This window comes from Trachurus trachurus (genome assembly GCF_905171665.1).
Source record: "Trachurus trachurus genome assembly, chromosome: 17".
Classification (NCBI taxonomy): Eukaryota; Metazoa; Chordata; class Actinopteri; order Carangiformes; family Carangidae; genus Trachurus; species Trachurus trachurus.
In genome coordinates this window covers 33175422-33191865 of record NC_139900.1, presented here as the reverse complement: position 1 = coordinate 33191865, position 16444 = coordinate 33175422, and the positions used below count along the sequence as shown (strand labels likewise).

General features: G+C 42.9%; 1 protein-coding gene across 1 annotated transcript in view; it reads right to left on the bottom strand.

The window, feature by feature from the left end:
- Nucleotides 1-10805: 10805 nt before the first annotated feature.
- LOC311000703 (potassium/sodium hyperpolarization-activated cyclic nucleotide-gated channel 2) overlaps nt 10806-16444 on the bottom strand; it is a gene marked incomplete at its 3' end in the record, with an annotated part of 29931 nt that continues 24292 nt past the window's right edge. The window contains exons 5-8 of the mRNA XM_083991501.1: nt 13997-14143; nt 12637-12877; nt 12379-12543; nt 10806-11755 (exon numbers count right to left, since the gene is read on the bottom strand). Of these exons, the coding sequence (XP_083847627.1) occupies nt 10806-11755; nt 12379-12543; nt 12637-12877; nt 13997-14143 (1503 nt within the window). The remainder of the gene's footprint in view (nt 11756-12378; nt 12544-12636; nt 12878-13996; nt 14144-16444) is intronic.

Genomic DNA, 16444 nt, shown 5'->3' with positions numbered 1-16444 from the left:
AAAAATGGACCCGAATGCCGAAGCAGAATGATTATTATCAGAATGAGCCGGGCAGCGGTCGGAGATGACATCATCCAGATAAGACGTTAGTAGTCAACCTACAGGCGCAGCATGTTGATAACATGCCACCACGGGCTCGGAGGGGAATATCACTAGTGTATCATAACAAAATATTGGCGAAATGAACGAGTTTTGCGGCGGATAATGTGTTATTTAGAGGCTGCATTGGGTGCCCCGTGCTCTCGCATTATACGGATATACGCGCCGCTCCACTGGGGCTAATTTCGTCAAAACAACTCCAAATGACACCAAAGTTTCTGGGTGAGTAAAATGATTGTATTTTATGCTAGAAATAAGGTCCAGGTTGTAAAAAACGGAAATTATCCTTTAATGACAGATAAGACTACACAAGTACACACATCATAAAACATCGATCCACCGATTGATTATAAAAAGGTTTAATTGAAAACAAATGCACACGACCAGGAGGAGGCTTAGCAAAACAGCGGAGAAGTGACCCCCAATGCCAACTACTGGCAGGTACGAAGTAAACCGGAAGTCATTGTCGAACCCGTCAAAATTTCTTAAATTAATTAATTGTAATTAATTGTATTCTGCACCCCTCTAAACGCCCCATGAATGTATTATTTTTGAAAAAATATAGCTTTTAATAAGTGTTCTCCATATTCAACCTTTAACTTGGGTGTCAAGGAATAATGATTCCCATCTTTCCACTATATTTGAACAATCAATAATTGTCTGATGATGAAAATAACTGTTGGTTGCAGTCTCAAAGTACTCCTTGCTCAAGGTTTTATATAGGTTAATCAGCTTCCATTTTCATCTCAAACAACATTACATGAGTAAAATATAAACTGAAATGTTTCTAGTTTAATTACACGCTGCAAAAGAGAAGAGTCTCAAGATTGAGGATTGAAGACACATCACAGTTTACTCAAGTTGAGATAAATTCTCTTACATTATTATTATTATAATAATCAAATTGTGTATACAACTTAAATATAATGAACTTGGGGCTTTCAGACTCCATGGTCGTAGAAGGCAGTCTGTTTTGTCCCGCTGGTGTCAAGCTAGCATGATCAAAACTAGAGTGACTACAATAAACACAAACAGTGGGTTGAAAGGTTGAAAAGCCGTTTTTGTGGGCATATGCATGGGAAAACTGCATTGTTTACATTCATATTTACTTCCTGCCTTTCTTTCCTGGCACGTTACTGCCACCTGTGGATCGGTGAAAGTGTGAAACTGTCAGCAGGATTGTGCACCCTGTCGCCTGGTGCACGTGTGAACGATACAGACAAAACGGGGAGACACTGGAGCCAAAGTCAGGAAGTCCACAGGACACAGGTGAGTTAAAGAGACAATCTGTCTGACACACTAATACACTGGGTGGGTGGCGTGTGTCGTCTAACTGGTTAATAAGAGCTCTGATGAGGGGCACACACACTCTCATGATGAATATTTTTGTCTTTCTCTCTCTCTATCTATGTCTTTGTGTGTGTGTGTGTGCACATGCATATGGGCTGACCGTGTGTGAATGTGTGAGTGTGTCTGCTCTGATGAATAGCCACAGTGTCACTGAGTGCAGACCTTGACAGAGCAGAACAGATGAGATGATTCAGAAGCCAAAGCATTGTCCTGGCTCTCATCACTTCAGCTGGCGGCCCAGAGCAAATATTATCAGTGGAAGTGGATGATGGAGTGAAATTATTGAGTGGGGGGCCTTCGTTTCCTGTCACATAAAACAATCGCAGCTGAAAGAGTATGAAGACTCCAGCAGATTAAATGTTTTGCTAATGAAACAAAGTGCTTGAGGGAGAAAAAAAAAGTGCAAATATATCCTCATGGAAATGTGGATTTTTTTTTTTTTCCATTTCTTCATATTTACTGTTCTTCATTTTCTCCATTTCCATTTTCTTTTTCTTTTTTCTTTTTTTTTTGTCTCATAGTGTCTATTTATCTCCTGTTCTCTTGGCCAGGAGGTTCATGGACATTTCTGGGTCGTCTGTAATGGGAAGTGTTTAGCAGAGCAGATGCATGGAGTGCTGCTCAGGCCAGCTGCTCATAGAGAGCCCAGCAGCATCCCTCTCTCTCAATCCCTCCCTCCCTCTCTCCCTCTCTCTCTCTCTCTCTCTCTCTCTCTCTCTCTCTCTCTCTCTCTCTCTTTAAAATCTTTTTTCTTTCAAAGAGAGGAAAAAAGCTTTCAGTACCTGGAGGCCAGAGCAGGGCAAAGTTTTGAAATTTTTGCTTTGGGTATTGACAAAATTGTAAAAAAAAACAAAGAAAAAAGAAAAAAGAAAGAAAGTTCGGTGGGAATGGTTGCATGATATTTACAAGACACTGCATGTACAAGCTTAACACTGTGTGCAGGATGTCCTTGTCACTGCTGTTGCCCTCTTCCTCCTCCCCCCTCAGAGACATCCTCCACATTACGTAATTGTTGCTGTAGATGTAAACAACTTGATAAAAAATATTTTCAAATGCTGAATTTTAGCGGCAATCAGTTTTCCTGTGGCTTTGCATCAAGTCTGAATTCACATTTCACTTATTATAATTACGACATCGCCATAATAGGCCTACAACAAGAATTGAGAACAGATGGTTGTTGCCACAAGATAATAAATAATCAATTCTAAACAACATATTGATAATCATACAGTTAGATTTAGATGTATTATGGAATATAAGTCAGTTTTTAACTAGATTTTTAGCAAAGATTTTCACAAATGGCACAAATTCCTGGATTAGTGGAAACCCCAGCTGTGAGGGAAAAATATATCTTTGCTTTTTTCGTGTCTTTTGATGTACAGCATGTGCAGTTAGTATGCCACTTAATGGCCGACTGAATTACAATTTGGCCTGGATCACGTGATTTGTTGGCCATGTGTCCTTGGATCAAGACATTATTGATCAGTCAGGAGGAAAAGAAATCTCTCCTTGTCTAAATGAACAATAGAACCAAGTAAAACAATAAAACCCCCGCAGGGAGAAGAGATAAGAAGACCAACAAATTGAATTTGTTGCGTTTTTATAAGATGACATATCTTGTAGGAGACCATGTGACCCTTCCCTTCTGCCTCTTACTGCGTGTGTTTCTCTTCATCATTTCAGCTTGACGTACTTCTCACTTCCTCCCCGGCCCACTGTCCAGCAAACTGTGATGTGACTGAGGCTGCCTGCGGCTGTGAGATGACTTACTGTATCTCCTCTCTTTCTCTCGCTCTCTCTGTCTTTGCTCACTGACTCATTCATGGACTTGGAGCTCAGACCAAATGCTAATCCTGGCATTCAGATCAGAGCTGTGGATGCTCCCCCAGTGCAGAGCGACATGGCTGAAGAAGCTTCAGCAGAGAGGGTGGGGGAAACGTGAGGGATGGGAGGATGAGCCTTTGTGCCCGTGTGTCCATTCCACTTACGCTCACATTCACAAAAGTTAGCTAGCTTGCTACCAAACCTGCTCTTGTGAATTGCAGGAGCTGAAAATGCAGATAATGTGCTATAACTGGGGAAAAAACCCAGTGGGACACAGATGTTCTGAAACCTTCTAAAAACGGACAGTAAAGGAAGGTGATGATGAAGACCAGTTGTGCCAAGCAGTTCGAGGAAAACAGGAAGGAGATTGATGGGAAGGTGTGGGGAAACCAGTAAGCAGCTAAATAAGCAAATTGCCCTCTGGAGGTAAACAGCCAGGGGGGTAGTGCAGGAGATGCTGATATGATTAATTGAAGTAGGACAGCCAGGGACACAGCAGAGGACCGGCACTGCAGAGGAAACGAGGTAGAGGACAATCCTCGGCCATCTACAGGATGAAACTATATACTCAGACTACATATAGCTTCACAACTCAGTGTAGTATCTGCATGCAGCCACTATCAGTACATTGCTTCCTCATTGAATTACAATGAAATTGAGAGAGAGGCAAAGAGAGAGAGAGAGAGAGAGTGTCAATAGAGCTGAAGAGAGAGAGGACATTATGTCACGTCAAGGTAAAACTACGTACACGCACTGCGGATGGGCCTCACCCACATTTGTACCAGCTGCATGTAGATCTGAGGAGGAAACATGAACGGTGTAAAGCTCTGTGTCGAAACCTCACCTTGCATGTAATTTTAATCTTTCTATCTCAGTGTGCCATGCATAATCACTGAGGATTCAGACAGCAGTTTGTGTGTGTGTGTGTGTGTGTGTGTGTGTGTGTGTGTGTGTGTGTGTGTGTGTGTGTGTGTGTGTGTGTGTGTGTGTGTGTGTGTGTGTGTGTGTGTGTGTGTGTGTGTGTGTGTGTGTGTGTGTGTGTGTGTGTAAAGGAAAGGAAAGGAAATAGACGAAGAGGGAACGGGTGGGTGCTGCTCCCAGGCTGCCAGAGGAGTGTGTCCTTGGACTGCCCTCCTCTCTGACGCACACACCCACCCACCCTGTCTCTCTCACACACACACACACACACACACACACACACACACACACACACACACACACACACACACACACACACACACACACACACACACACACACACACACACACACACACACACACTGGTTCATTTACTCTCTCTCCTCATATCAGACAAATACAAAAACCAGGGCTCGGATGTGAGCGCACACGCTGTTATAGGTACGGGAATAAACACACTTACTGCTGTGCTGCATGCGTTCACATGCACGCACACATAAGCAGAAAGCTCTTAGACTGAGCGCAGACATCTCATCAGGGATGCAGCAGAGCCCCTGTCTGCAGAGAGAGAGAGAGAGAGAGAGAGAGAGAGAGAGAGAGAGAGAGAGAGAGAGAGAGAGAGAGAGAGAGAGAGAGAGAGAGAGAGAGAGAGAGAGAGAGAGATCTCATCTGATGTGGTGTAGGGCGAGGGTGGAGGGGCTGCTGGCTGATTTACAGGGTTTAGGTGTGTGTGTGTGTGCGTGTTTGTTTGTGCACATGTGTGTTTGTAGCTACAAGTGAAACTCCAGGAGGTATGTTAAATGTTCACACACACACACACACACACACAATGCACTCTAATTAATACTAATACTTAATACTAATACTAATCAATAACAGTCCACACACAGAGATAAGTATGCCAATGCGCTCATCTTTTTATTGCACAACAATGTCTTTTTACGAACGCTTAAACAACATTGCCACTGACTGACAGACCAGCTTATTGAGAGAGACCAGGGTGTGGCTCTGTGTTCTCGGCCAGCAGATGTGGTGGACAAGAGAGCCTTTTAGATGCAGGTTCAAATCAGCCCCATGCCCCTCGCCGCCAGCTGTGCATCTCAGCCTAAAAGGACTGGACGGCGACAAAATATCACCAGCAATCTCAAGTATCCACCGGATCCTGTGAGATCGATTTTGGAAGTGCTGCGGCTCGGGCTGGGCGCTGATTTGTCCCTGGATTGTAGACATCAACTTAGACAGAGCTGGAGTTCTGACATACTTGAACCTTTTTTTTTGTTAAGAGCAGAAGCCGAGCACAGCCTGAGATGGTTGCAGACTGGCCTCCAGAAAGAGAGAGAGAGAGGGAGAACACATGCTGTGTCAGATATCTGTGCTGTTGTCTACATGGTGCTGGTAAAGTGTGTCTGGATGCCCACACCGAGCTGCTCGTGCAGGCTGTGGAATGCTACTAAGTCTAGGGATGTGCCAAAGTCATTTCTAGGAGCATTACAGTGTTTTGTTATTTTATTCATTTTTTTTTATTTTTTTTATTTTTTATCTTTTTTAGAACAAATGGAGTCGTGACCGTGTAACACTTTCCAGCTGGTGCTGGCGCCTCTCTTAGTCTCATGTGGGTTTCAAACCCCCTAAATGGCATCATATTCTGAAGTGGGACCAACATTATAGAAGGAAAGGCACAGGAACACACACACGCACACACAAACTCAAGCACACAATACACAGAGTCCTGAAGCAGAGAGAAGGCTTAGGTAAGCTAAGCAGGCTACAGTAGCTACGACACAAAGGTTTAACTGTTAGACTAAATAAAATCATTGTACAGTAGTTGGTACACGACAATGTCTAGATCTGAAGGTCCCACTAAGAATCGTACATAGAACTCTGCTTAGATAAGAAAAATACAAACATGCACTCTGCTATTATCTGTCAAGGTAACTCAACCAGAGGCCTGTACCACGAAGCAGGATGTGAGGTTATCGGGGTAACTTCAGTTCAGTCCTGCAACGCTGATTCACTAGTTACTGGGGTAAATCGCCACAGTAACAGATGTTGAACTCATTAACCTGCTCCAGCACGGGTTTAGAGTTTATTCTCATATAATTCATATAAGTAATCTAATGGTTTTGACAATGTTGCTCATAATTAAAAACCATGCCTCTTTCACATGTACGTACTCATTACTGGATAGGTAAACCCAGGGTTGACTTGACACAGCTTCATTAGCACAGGTAATCCAGGATCTCAGGTTCAGTTAAGCCAGATAACAATAAATTATCCTGGGTATGATGAACTTGCTTCATAGTACAGGCCTCGGGAACTGAGCTCGTGACCGCTGTGGCTTGTGAGCCAAATTCAGCCATAGAGAGATTTTTTTTTTTTTTTTTTTTTTTTTGTAATGGCAAACACCAGATCAGTGTGCAACCAGCATCAGTCTACAGAACTGTGCAACAATATAGTTTGAGAAAGATTTTCCAGCATGAGCACAGCTTTGCTTTTGTTTCTGTATTGTTATTGTTATTGTGCAGGCATCTACACAGTTTTACGTCATTATTTTCTTTTGTCATTTTTGGCTCTGTGCAGCAAGCAGGTCATCTAAGCTAACGTCTAGACTGCCGATATCCACCAGAAGCCTGTCAGAGCTCACCCTCTCACTGTAGAAAATGTTTCTTATACAGCAGGTTGTGGTAAAAACACAACAATGTGCCCCACATCTCTGTGTATACCATATGTACAGAACATGAAAGTACAGAGTACAGCGCGCATGGTGTTGGAAGGCTCAAACCAACAAAAATGTGCAATTTTGTGTTTCCCAAATCAGGGAAAATTATATATACTGACATTGTCATTTTAATTCAGCGATACTAATCTTCATCTAATGTTTTTACATATATTGCAAGTTGAAAATAAAAACACGTATTTGCATTTTTACAGGCACATACATACCACAAAAATAGACTATGTGGAAACTAGATGTACTAGGCACAAGGTATATACAGTCCGTGTGCATGGGGCACATTGTAAAAACAATAACCAAACAAAGTTTACCGATAAAATCAAAGACACTTTCACAAACAAAAATAATACCCTGATTTGCTAACATATCAACACCAAGGCATTCAGTACCCATAATATCTGGTACAGCAAGAATGAGAGGTTTGAAACTTAGATGCTCTCAATAATTGTCAGTCAGTGTCAAACATGTACAGTATGAGGGATTTCCATCCCACTTCACAGCAAGGTCCAGAAGAAGAACCATTAAACAATCGCACTTTGAACCCTCCGTCATCAGGCAAATACAGCGCCATATCACACACGCACACACACACGAACAAGTCGACGGTGGCTGGAGGCCAACTGACTGAACACACTTGTGACACAGACACAAAACAGATAACTGGCAGAAGTGTGTGCTTGGCCAGGGCTGTATCAGCCTCATAGCTGAGGGTTCAAACAGAGCAGTACTGATCAAAGTGTCTGGGATGCCATCCTTTGAGTGGGAGTGAATTACACACTACAGTATCTTATTGGATGGATGCAACGAAACAGAGACGGTGCCTGATATTGCCTGAAACATTAGCTCTTTGACTCTCCTTCCATCTTGCTCTCACTGACTGTGGACTCATTCAAATAACATCAGCACAGTCCTGATAGCAGCTTAATAGGGCAAACTCTGGTATTAGCACAAAGGAATAGGGAAGAGGACCAATTGATTGCACTGGAACATTATTGAAGCACACAACAGCCACTGACTCAAATGGACTCGGTTCATTCACAATCGTATTGGCATTTTGGCATGTACCTTTCCCATAGGAAAAAAAGCAATACAAAGTTCCCGTGTTGCTGATGAAGTGGGTCGCATCACTGTGACCCAGGTATGACAAAGACCAAGGTTTAGTGCATGTTAATGATCAAACAGAAAGTGAGAATGTGGCTGATCTACAGTAACAATGAGCCAGGGATTACAATAATGCAGCCCTTGGATAAAAACAATCACCTACACCTTGTTTCACGGCTCAGACGGCTCTCAGGACAAGCGATTGGGACAAAACGGCAGCAGTGAGTTCTGCTGATATCAATCTATGGGTTATGACTCCTCTAGGTCTGCCTTGTCTTTCTCAGCCAATCAGAATTCAAGGGGAATCTTTCAGCGTGGTTAAATCAACAAGTTGATTATGGGAGGATAGACAAGTCTACATAAATCAATGGAAAGCCACGCTGTGGCGATCAATACATCTCTCTGGAAAGGTAGCAAACCTGAGTGAAATGTCCATCGCATCGATTTTACAGTTTGGCTCTGGATCGATGCTCAGAGCAGAAAAAAGTTAGATGCTATGTTTGTTTAACACATTGAATCAGCTGTCTATTTTCTATCCCAATTGAATTCAGTTTTCATCCTTACAGTTTAACCAGATAATAGCTCCAGGAGAGGTACTGCAACTGTTTTAAGAGAATAGAGCATTGATTTTCATTTTGATTACAAGGTCGTAGTGCAACACAAGGTGCTTAAATGGATGTCCTCAGTGCTCACATTAGGCCGAGGAGTTTTAAGTGGTTACGACTCTCTCTCTCTCTCGCTCCAACTTACTTCAATAAATGAACCAAAAAAAAGAAAAGAAAAGAAAAAAGTATCCTCTCATGTTATATCTGGGGATGGGGTGTAGTGATGGGGGGGGGGTGGTGGCATACAGGTTAGATACAGCAACGTTCAACCCAGAGAAGCATCATCGAACCGAAAAAGATCGCACAGACACTCAGCAACACATACAGCAATGCCCACAACCCCCTTGCATCAAAAAAGCTTCGTTAAATCTCTGTCCCTTTATTTACATGGCAGTTTATATCTGATTAGCTGTCATCCTTCTCATATGGCATACATTCAGCAAGAGAAGGCTTTTAGGCTCAACAGGATCAGAATATTTAGACGAAATATAACTAAAGCCTCAACACAATCCCAAAGTTTGAACTACTGTATAGGGATTGTTGTGGATCTAAATGTTGAGACATTCGTGGGAGTTTTGGGTGTTGTTGGGCACAATGAGACTTCAATAACACGTTTTTTTCTTTAATACAAGTGAGGCTTTCCTGCCCCATGTTGCCCACCCCAACCCCTCCATTCATCTTACAATTGAATAACTTCGAATAGGGCTTTAAAGTGACGTTTCTGAGGATCTGACTTGCTGAACTCAAAGTGTGGATTCTTCCTGTGACTCTAAACCAGTTTTAAGCAGTTTGTTCCGTCTGTTTTTTTTTTTTTATGTTGTTGTTTTTGTTTTTTTGTAGTTTTTTTTTGTAACGAAAATGACACTGCACATCCTCTCATTCCTTCAAACATTTTTGGTTAAGGTAACAACATGGTCACTGGATTACAATACCTCAAGTGAAGCCACAACAGCTGCTGGATTCTTTAAGATTTCACATTAAAAATAAAACAAAAGGAAAAAGAGAGAAGTTCACTTTCCTGTACAGCATATGTATAGATATTTATATTCATATATATTTATATATATAGGCGGGGTAGAGTATTGCAGAATTATATTGCATGTGTTAATCAATAAACCTAGACAAAAACAAGCAAGTATACAGTATGGGTTGTTCACAAATGTTTTCTTTCGATAAAGCTCAGATTATTTAACCACCTTTGCCTTCAGGGTTACAATCAGTACGCTGAGCGAGCAGCTGACCACCTCCCAGATGTTTCATGAAAACAGGTCAGTGCCACTGTCAGCATGTCAAACCAATCGCGCTTGACAAAGCAGTGTAGAGAGTATGTGAGTCCGTTCTCTGAAAATAGAACCAAAACGTACCGACAAACTCACGCACACAAACTTACACCCACATATATACATACACACAAACCAAATATATGGCTTCTAACGTTGAATCAAGGCAGTTAAATAAATGGCATTTTCTTCTATGTTTCTTTTTTAGTTGATACAGACACAACCAGACTTTGTGTTCAAGCTCAACTTTGGTTTGGGTAGATACAATGAATATAATATCCTTCCGTACTTTTTTCATCAACTATTTACACATCGATGTAAGATCGACCAGCGGTCTAAAACACTAATTTCACTACTATTTTAAACAATATGAAGAGCAATGTGTTCTTTTGCTACGACAGCTTATACAGAAAAATTACACTCAAAACACTTGTTGAACGCTTAAAATGTCATTGTCATTTGACCTCAAGTCCCTGATTTTCATTTTTAAGTCCAGCTCCTGCTAGATTGCATTGCATGGATTCTACACAGTATGCAATAGTTACATTAATCATACTTTTCTTCATATCTTTACAGTAAAGACAGCGATATACAGTAGGTGTTTGGAAGCAGAGTGTAAGGGGTGATACTAAGACTAAAGGTGCTGGCACAGTAGACTAGACCAGTTCAACCTTACTAGTTTAATTGTATAGACTCCTCCTAGCCAAAGTGTCTCAAGACTTTGAGTTGCTCTTTTCCTTCTGCTGACACCAGCACACAGTGCATCCAGGTCAATTGACTGGTGGCGAGGGCGGTAGCTGATTGGTCATTTAGCAGGCTGACAGATCAGCTGGACTGACCTAAAACAAACAGATTCTCCTACAAAAAAGGCCTCTTTCCTGAACTCTACCAGGGTCACAAGTTGGAAGACAGCCGAGATCTGGCAGAGTCTAGCTCTGGAAGGCTGACAATTGAATCTTTCTTGGGAACTCCAGAGTCTGGAGGTCCTGATCCAGCAGCTGCTGCTACTGCCCCCATTCCAGCAGGTCCACCGGGAGGCGGCGTGGAGGCAAAGGCCACCCTCTGTTGAGCTCCTGCTGGTCTCCCCACCCCTGACGTCCCAGCCAGGCCCGGATGAGCGGGCTGAGGCGGACCGATGGAGGTGTTGGAGGTGCGGGTGGAGGGCGGAGGGCTGGGGGCTGCAGAAACAGCCTGTGGTGCTCCCTCCTGGGGGAGTGAGGGCTGGGAGGCAGACAGGGCCCGGGTGTCCTGGCTCAGGGTGCCTGCATGAAGGGAGTGGGTGCTCTTGTGTGAGGCCGGCCTCTGCTGGGTCTGTGTGGGGCTGGGTGCGTGGTGCTGCACTAGGGACAACTGGGAACCAGAGGGTCCTGCGCTCGCCATGTACTGGAAAGTCCGTCCTGGAGCTGCGAGCGGGCTTTGGACAGGAGGGCTGGAGATCGCAGATCCGAACGCCCCTCCAAGTGTCTGAGGTGGTTGAGACTGAAGAGGAGAAATGGACACCGGGCTGGCCAGGTTCTGCATCACCTGGAACCTTCGCACCATACGAGGAGACTGCAGAGTCCCCGGACCCACTAGCGGACTCGCCATCTGAGGGCAGAAGCTCATGGCCACGGCCTGCTGCAGGGTGGCGATAGCAGAGCCCGACTGCGGTTGACCAGGGGGAGCAAAGATACCGCCTATAGAGGGGGTCATAGACATGGCCCGCGGCCGCTGCAGGTCCACCAGCTTCACCATCTCACGATCGTACTTTACAATCTCCTGGATCATCTCGTTCTCTCGGTTGTTAAACACGCCAGAGTTGAGATCGTGCTGAACCTTGTGCATCAGGATGGAGTTCTTTTTACCTGCAGAGACAAATCAGTGGATTGATTATTAAAGAAAAAGCGAGGAGGAAGGACGGGGCGGAGAGGACAAAAAGCAGAACAAAGCATAAATATGTGGAAAAAGGATTTGGGGGGAGAAAAAAAAAAAGAAGAACAATACGAGGTAGATAAAGCATGTGATGTCCTTCAGACCAGGTACATCCTCTAGCAGAACAAGCCTGGAGGAAAATGGACGTGTCACCCTGTACTCTCATCTACCGTTACAGTGTCCTGTGTCATTCTGAGGGAACAGCGCAGCTCATTTTACTGCCTATTTCAACATTAATATTCTGAAAACATTTCCTGGGCACAATATCATTTTTTGTTTTCTGTAAACCGACTTCATTTCAGAGTGCTTTGTGGACCTCTTCAAAGAGTAGTATACAGAGACTCAGATATGTAGAATGAACCTATTTAATAAAGAAATAATAATAACTCAGATTTATACAGCGCCTTTCAGAAGACCCATACCGCTAGTCATATGTTGGACAATGTAAATACGGTACACACATTTGCCAGGGTTTACTTTTATGTATGCATACGTTCATTTAAATGTAAATTTAAATTCTTTCCTCCTCTCATTCATTCTCTTTTTTTGTTTTTACCTATGCGGTCTAGGCGGTCGATGGCAACGGTCTCAAAGGCTCGTCTCATCATGGGATATTCCTCCAGCACCTCATTGAAGTGGTCAACAGAGAGAGAGTAGAGTCGACAGTAAGTCTCTGCTCGCACGCTGGCTGTCCGCCGACCCCTCGTCAATAAACAGATCTCTGAAACAAGAAAGGGAGAGTGCAAAAGTTTAAAGGAAGAAAGTTACAAATAAATAAAATAAAAAAACCTGAAAGCTACACACGGTGGCCTACCGCCAAAATAAGAGCCATCAGAGAGTTTCATTGCCAGGGTGCCCTTGGTGATGACGCTGCAGACTCCATGCTGGATGAAGTACATTTTCTTTCCAATCGTTCCCTCCCTTATAATGTAGTCATGTGGCTGGAACACCTCGAAACGCAGCTTGGTCAACATGGCCGTCACAAAGTTTGGCTCTGCGTTGGCAAACAGCGGCATGGACGCCACCAGCTTGCGACAGTTGAAGTTGACAATTTCCTGAGAAAAGACACATTGTTTGGTACAGGTTGCACAAGTGCAATGCTAGACTGAGGTGTCCCTCGTGAATAAAAGTCCAGGTATAGAAATCTTGTGCACATATATGATAAACAATCTACAAAATAAAAGTTGTATTTTCTAAATCAAACATTTAAGAAAGAGAAAGAGAGAAGATGACAGTGAGAACAATAAATCATACACAGAAACATCTTAGATAGTGGGGCGGATTAGCTCAATATTTTACACCAATCGTTCACTTTGTGATAAAAGCATGACATTTGGTAGATGTGTTGGTGAATATGTTTCAATCAAATCTGGATATTGGGCCACCTCAAAAGCGCCCTATAGTGGCCGTGGCAGCCATTTGTTATGCGAATAAATGAATGATGAATATAAACTGCCCTTTTAATAATACCAACTGGTGATGTATTGTATATTGTTGGAAAGCCTGATTAGTTACCTTTACAACGAGGTACAGCTTGTAAGGATCGTGCATTCATGGAAGGAGCAACGGGGCTAAACGTGTGGGTAGCGCCCCCCCAACAATGTGCATCCCCTGTGGGGCGGATTAGCTCAATAAATCACAAGAATTGTTTATTTTGTGACAGAAGCACAACATTTGGTGGAGGTGTTGATGGATACATTTTTGAAACATGGTTTTTAAGGACCCTTAAGATGTCTACTTAAGATTTTTGCTTGTTGCCCGGGTCAACTAATGTTCCATGGGGTTTTTTTCGGTGGCCATTTTGAATTCATGTCCGCACGAATGGTGAAAACGCCAATTTTCATAACTCCTGAACCAGACATCATACAAAGACAAATGAACAAACTTTTTCCAATAATTATGACACTATAATACATAGTTGGTATTATTAAAAGGGTAGTTTTTATTCATCATTCATTTATTCGCATAACAAATGGCTGCCACGGCCACTAGGGGGCGCTTTTGAGGTGGCCCAATATCCAGATTTGTCTGAAACATATTCACCAACACATCTACCAAATTTCATGCTTTTATCACAAAGTGAACGATTGTTCAGCTAATCCGCCCCACTAAGAGCACATGAATGTAGTTTACAATAATAAAAACAGAAGTTGTGTGTCTTGGCGTGTGTTTACCTCTCTGAGCGGCTCGCTGAGTTCTCCCAGAATGCTCTCCTCATCAAACATCTTGCCCTGGTATCTGTGCTCATAATAATCATGGATTTTCTGTCGGAAGTCGGCAGGCAGCTTGTGGAAGGACATATACTGCTCCACTTGTTTGTACTGAGAGGGTGTGGGATGGACAGAGATAATGGTCTGTTAATGCAGTGCATACAATCTTTTTAAAAACATTTTATTAACTCAGTGTCAGCATGTTAGCTAGTGCATGATAAAAGCCTAAGCAGAGAGGGGGTGGGGTGATATTCTCTCTTTTTTAATATGCAAATCCTGTGAAAACACACAGGGAAAAAAAGTCAATATAAATGATCCCCTGTATTGCCTAATATAACTCATATCTCTGTGCCATTATGCTGTGTTCAAGTCCAAAAACTATTAAAAACACATCAATGAGCCACAGCATTCGGCTCTTTTTGAGTCAGTCCCACACATACTGAGCTATTGTGGGGAAATACTCAATACAACACCATATTTGTAACTCTGCTTCCAAAAATAGTTCCCAGAAATGCATTACCTACTCTCATTTGAGTCATATTTACTAAAAGTGGGGTTTTCGAGTTTCACCTTGTAAATAAACAGAAAAAAAGAAACAAAATTATGAATAAAAATAAAATCAACCACACTCTTAACAGTAAAGTTAACAAAATAGCTGTAAAGTTATGATGTAACAAGGTTTAACATGTTGTTGTAAGATCTGCCCGTCCCATACACTATGAAGGCAGAGGTTGTTGTATATTGTTATTCTTTTTTATGAAACCACCTCAAAAAAGCACAGAAAAGTGTCACATAACTTTTGTTTTGATGTTTGCAGCCAGCAGTTAGTCATTTGTCTTTTGAATTACACTGATACCCCTACTCTGTTGCCAATCTAATACAGAAGCCCTGCAATAGATCCCACCTTCATGAAGGCTTTAATGTTCAGTTTATAGTGAAACTCTTCAACTTTATGGTCACTTTGGAGGCTGTCATTTATCGTGCTGTTGACTCGTGTTGCATGATCCTCAGAGGTTTTTCTAATATTTTATTTCATACAACACAATTCAATAGCACAACAAACGCCACAGCGGATACAGCTTATCAATGACAAGAAATGTGGCGTCTTATTTGAGGAAGATGCCACTATATTCCTCTCGTATTTCTTCCAGTGAGTCAACAAAGACAATGCAAACAACCAAACAGAACAGAGTGAGCTCACGCCCTTCAACTGTCAACTGAAATGAACACACTCGTTCTTTGATCACTGCTGCCCAGAAGCTGATCAATGCCAGATCAATAGAAAGTGAAGGGTCCAACATGGGAAACAACACAAACAATCAGCTTCTGTTGTGTTGGGATATGCTAATCCACAATCCATACCGAAGTGAACACAGGGAGACCAAAAAAACTACGTACATGGCCAGGCTGCAGAGCCACGACGGGAGCGATGTGGCTGTAAACAGGACAGACAGTAAATTGTTGAGAGGAAAAGATTTCTGCTCGTACTTTGTGTGCGCTTCGGCTCAAACAGGAAGCTCGATAACACAGCTCAACCTTGCACCCATAAAACTGTCCTGAAGACAATTTGGAGAGGTGGTGTGACATGCTCAGCGGGCTGGCACATATTGACTGAAGAAGTCATTGTCCGTTCTACCTCTTTCCCATCGCTCCTACAAGTCTTCTGCTGTGTGGATGAACGACACAAACACTTGTCAGGTGGCATTGTAGTATATTATCCACCTAAACTCTTTTCTTTATTGTCTTGTATTATCTTATGTTCTTCTTTGTGTATTTTCTAGATTAAAGAAATGTGTTTCTTGTCATTTACCCTTTTTTGGTGGGTCATAGTTTTTGGGGATACTCGACACTGTATCTATTCTTAAAGGAGTATTATCGCAAAATTCGGCCACTAGATGGAGCCAGGCGGAGCTTATCAGATATAAACAAGTGGGCAGCTGTCAGAGAGAGAGAGAGCAGCCTCGTTTAGTCCCCCCCGCCCCCCCTCCTTCTCCCTCCCCCCTCCTCCTCCCTCACCAGGCCGAATGAACGTGCAATCGCGGGAAAAAGAAAACTCGCTAGTGGAAGCGGCAGCTCTAAGTCGCGCACAACCACAACAACGACAACAACAACTGAAACGTCCTCCTCCTTAATAACGCTGAGAGGACAGCTGAAGAAAGACACAGGGACGTGGAGACAAAGTGTTCTACCAGCGATTCAGTGACTGTAAGCAGCCTAACACACTGCTACATTACTTACTGTTGCATATTTGTCCGGTTCGGAGGTCGGATTTGCGAGTTCCGAGTGCATTTTAACGCAGCAAGCGCCGGGCCGGCTTGGATCATAACAAAGACAAATGCTGCATTTGCCCCACGGACACTATACTGTTGGCGATGTTTTTTGTAAATTTACTTATGGCTCCCCCCGACCCAT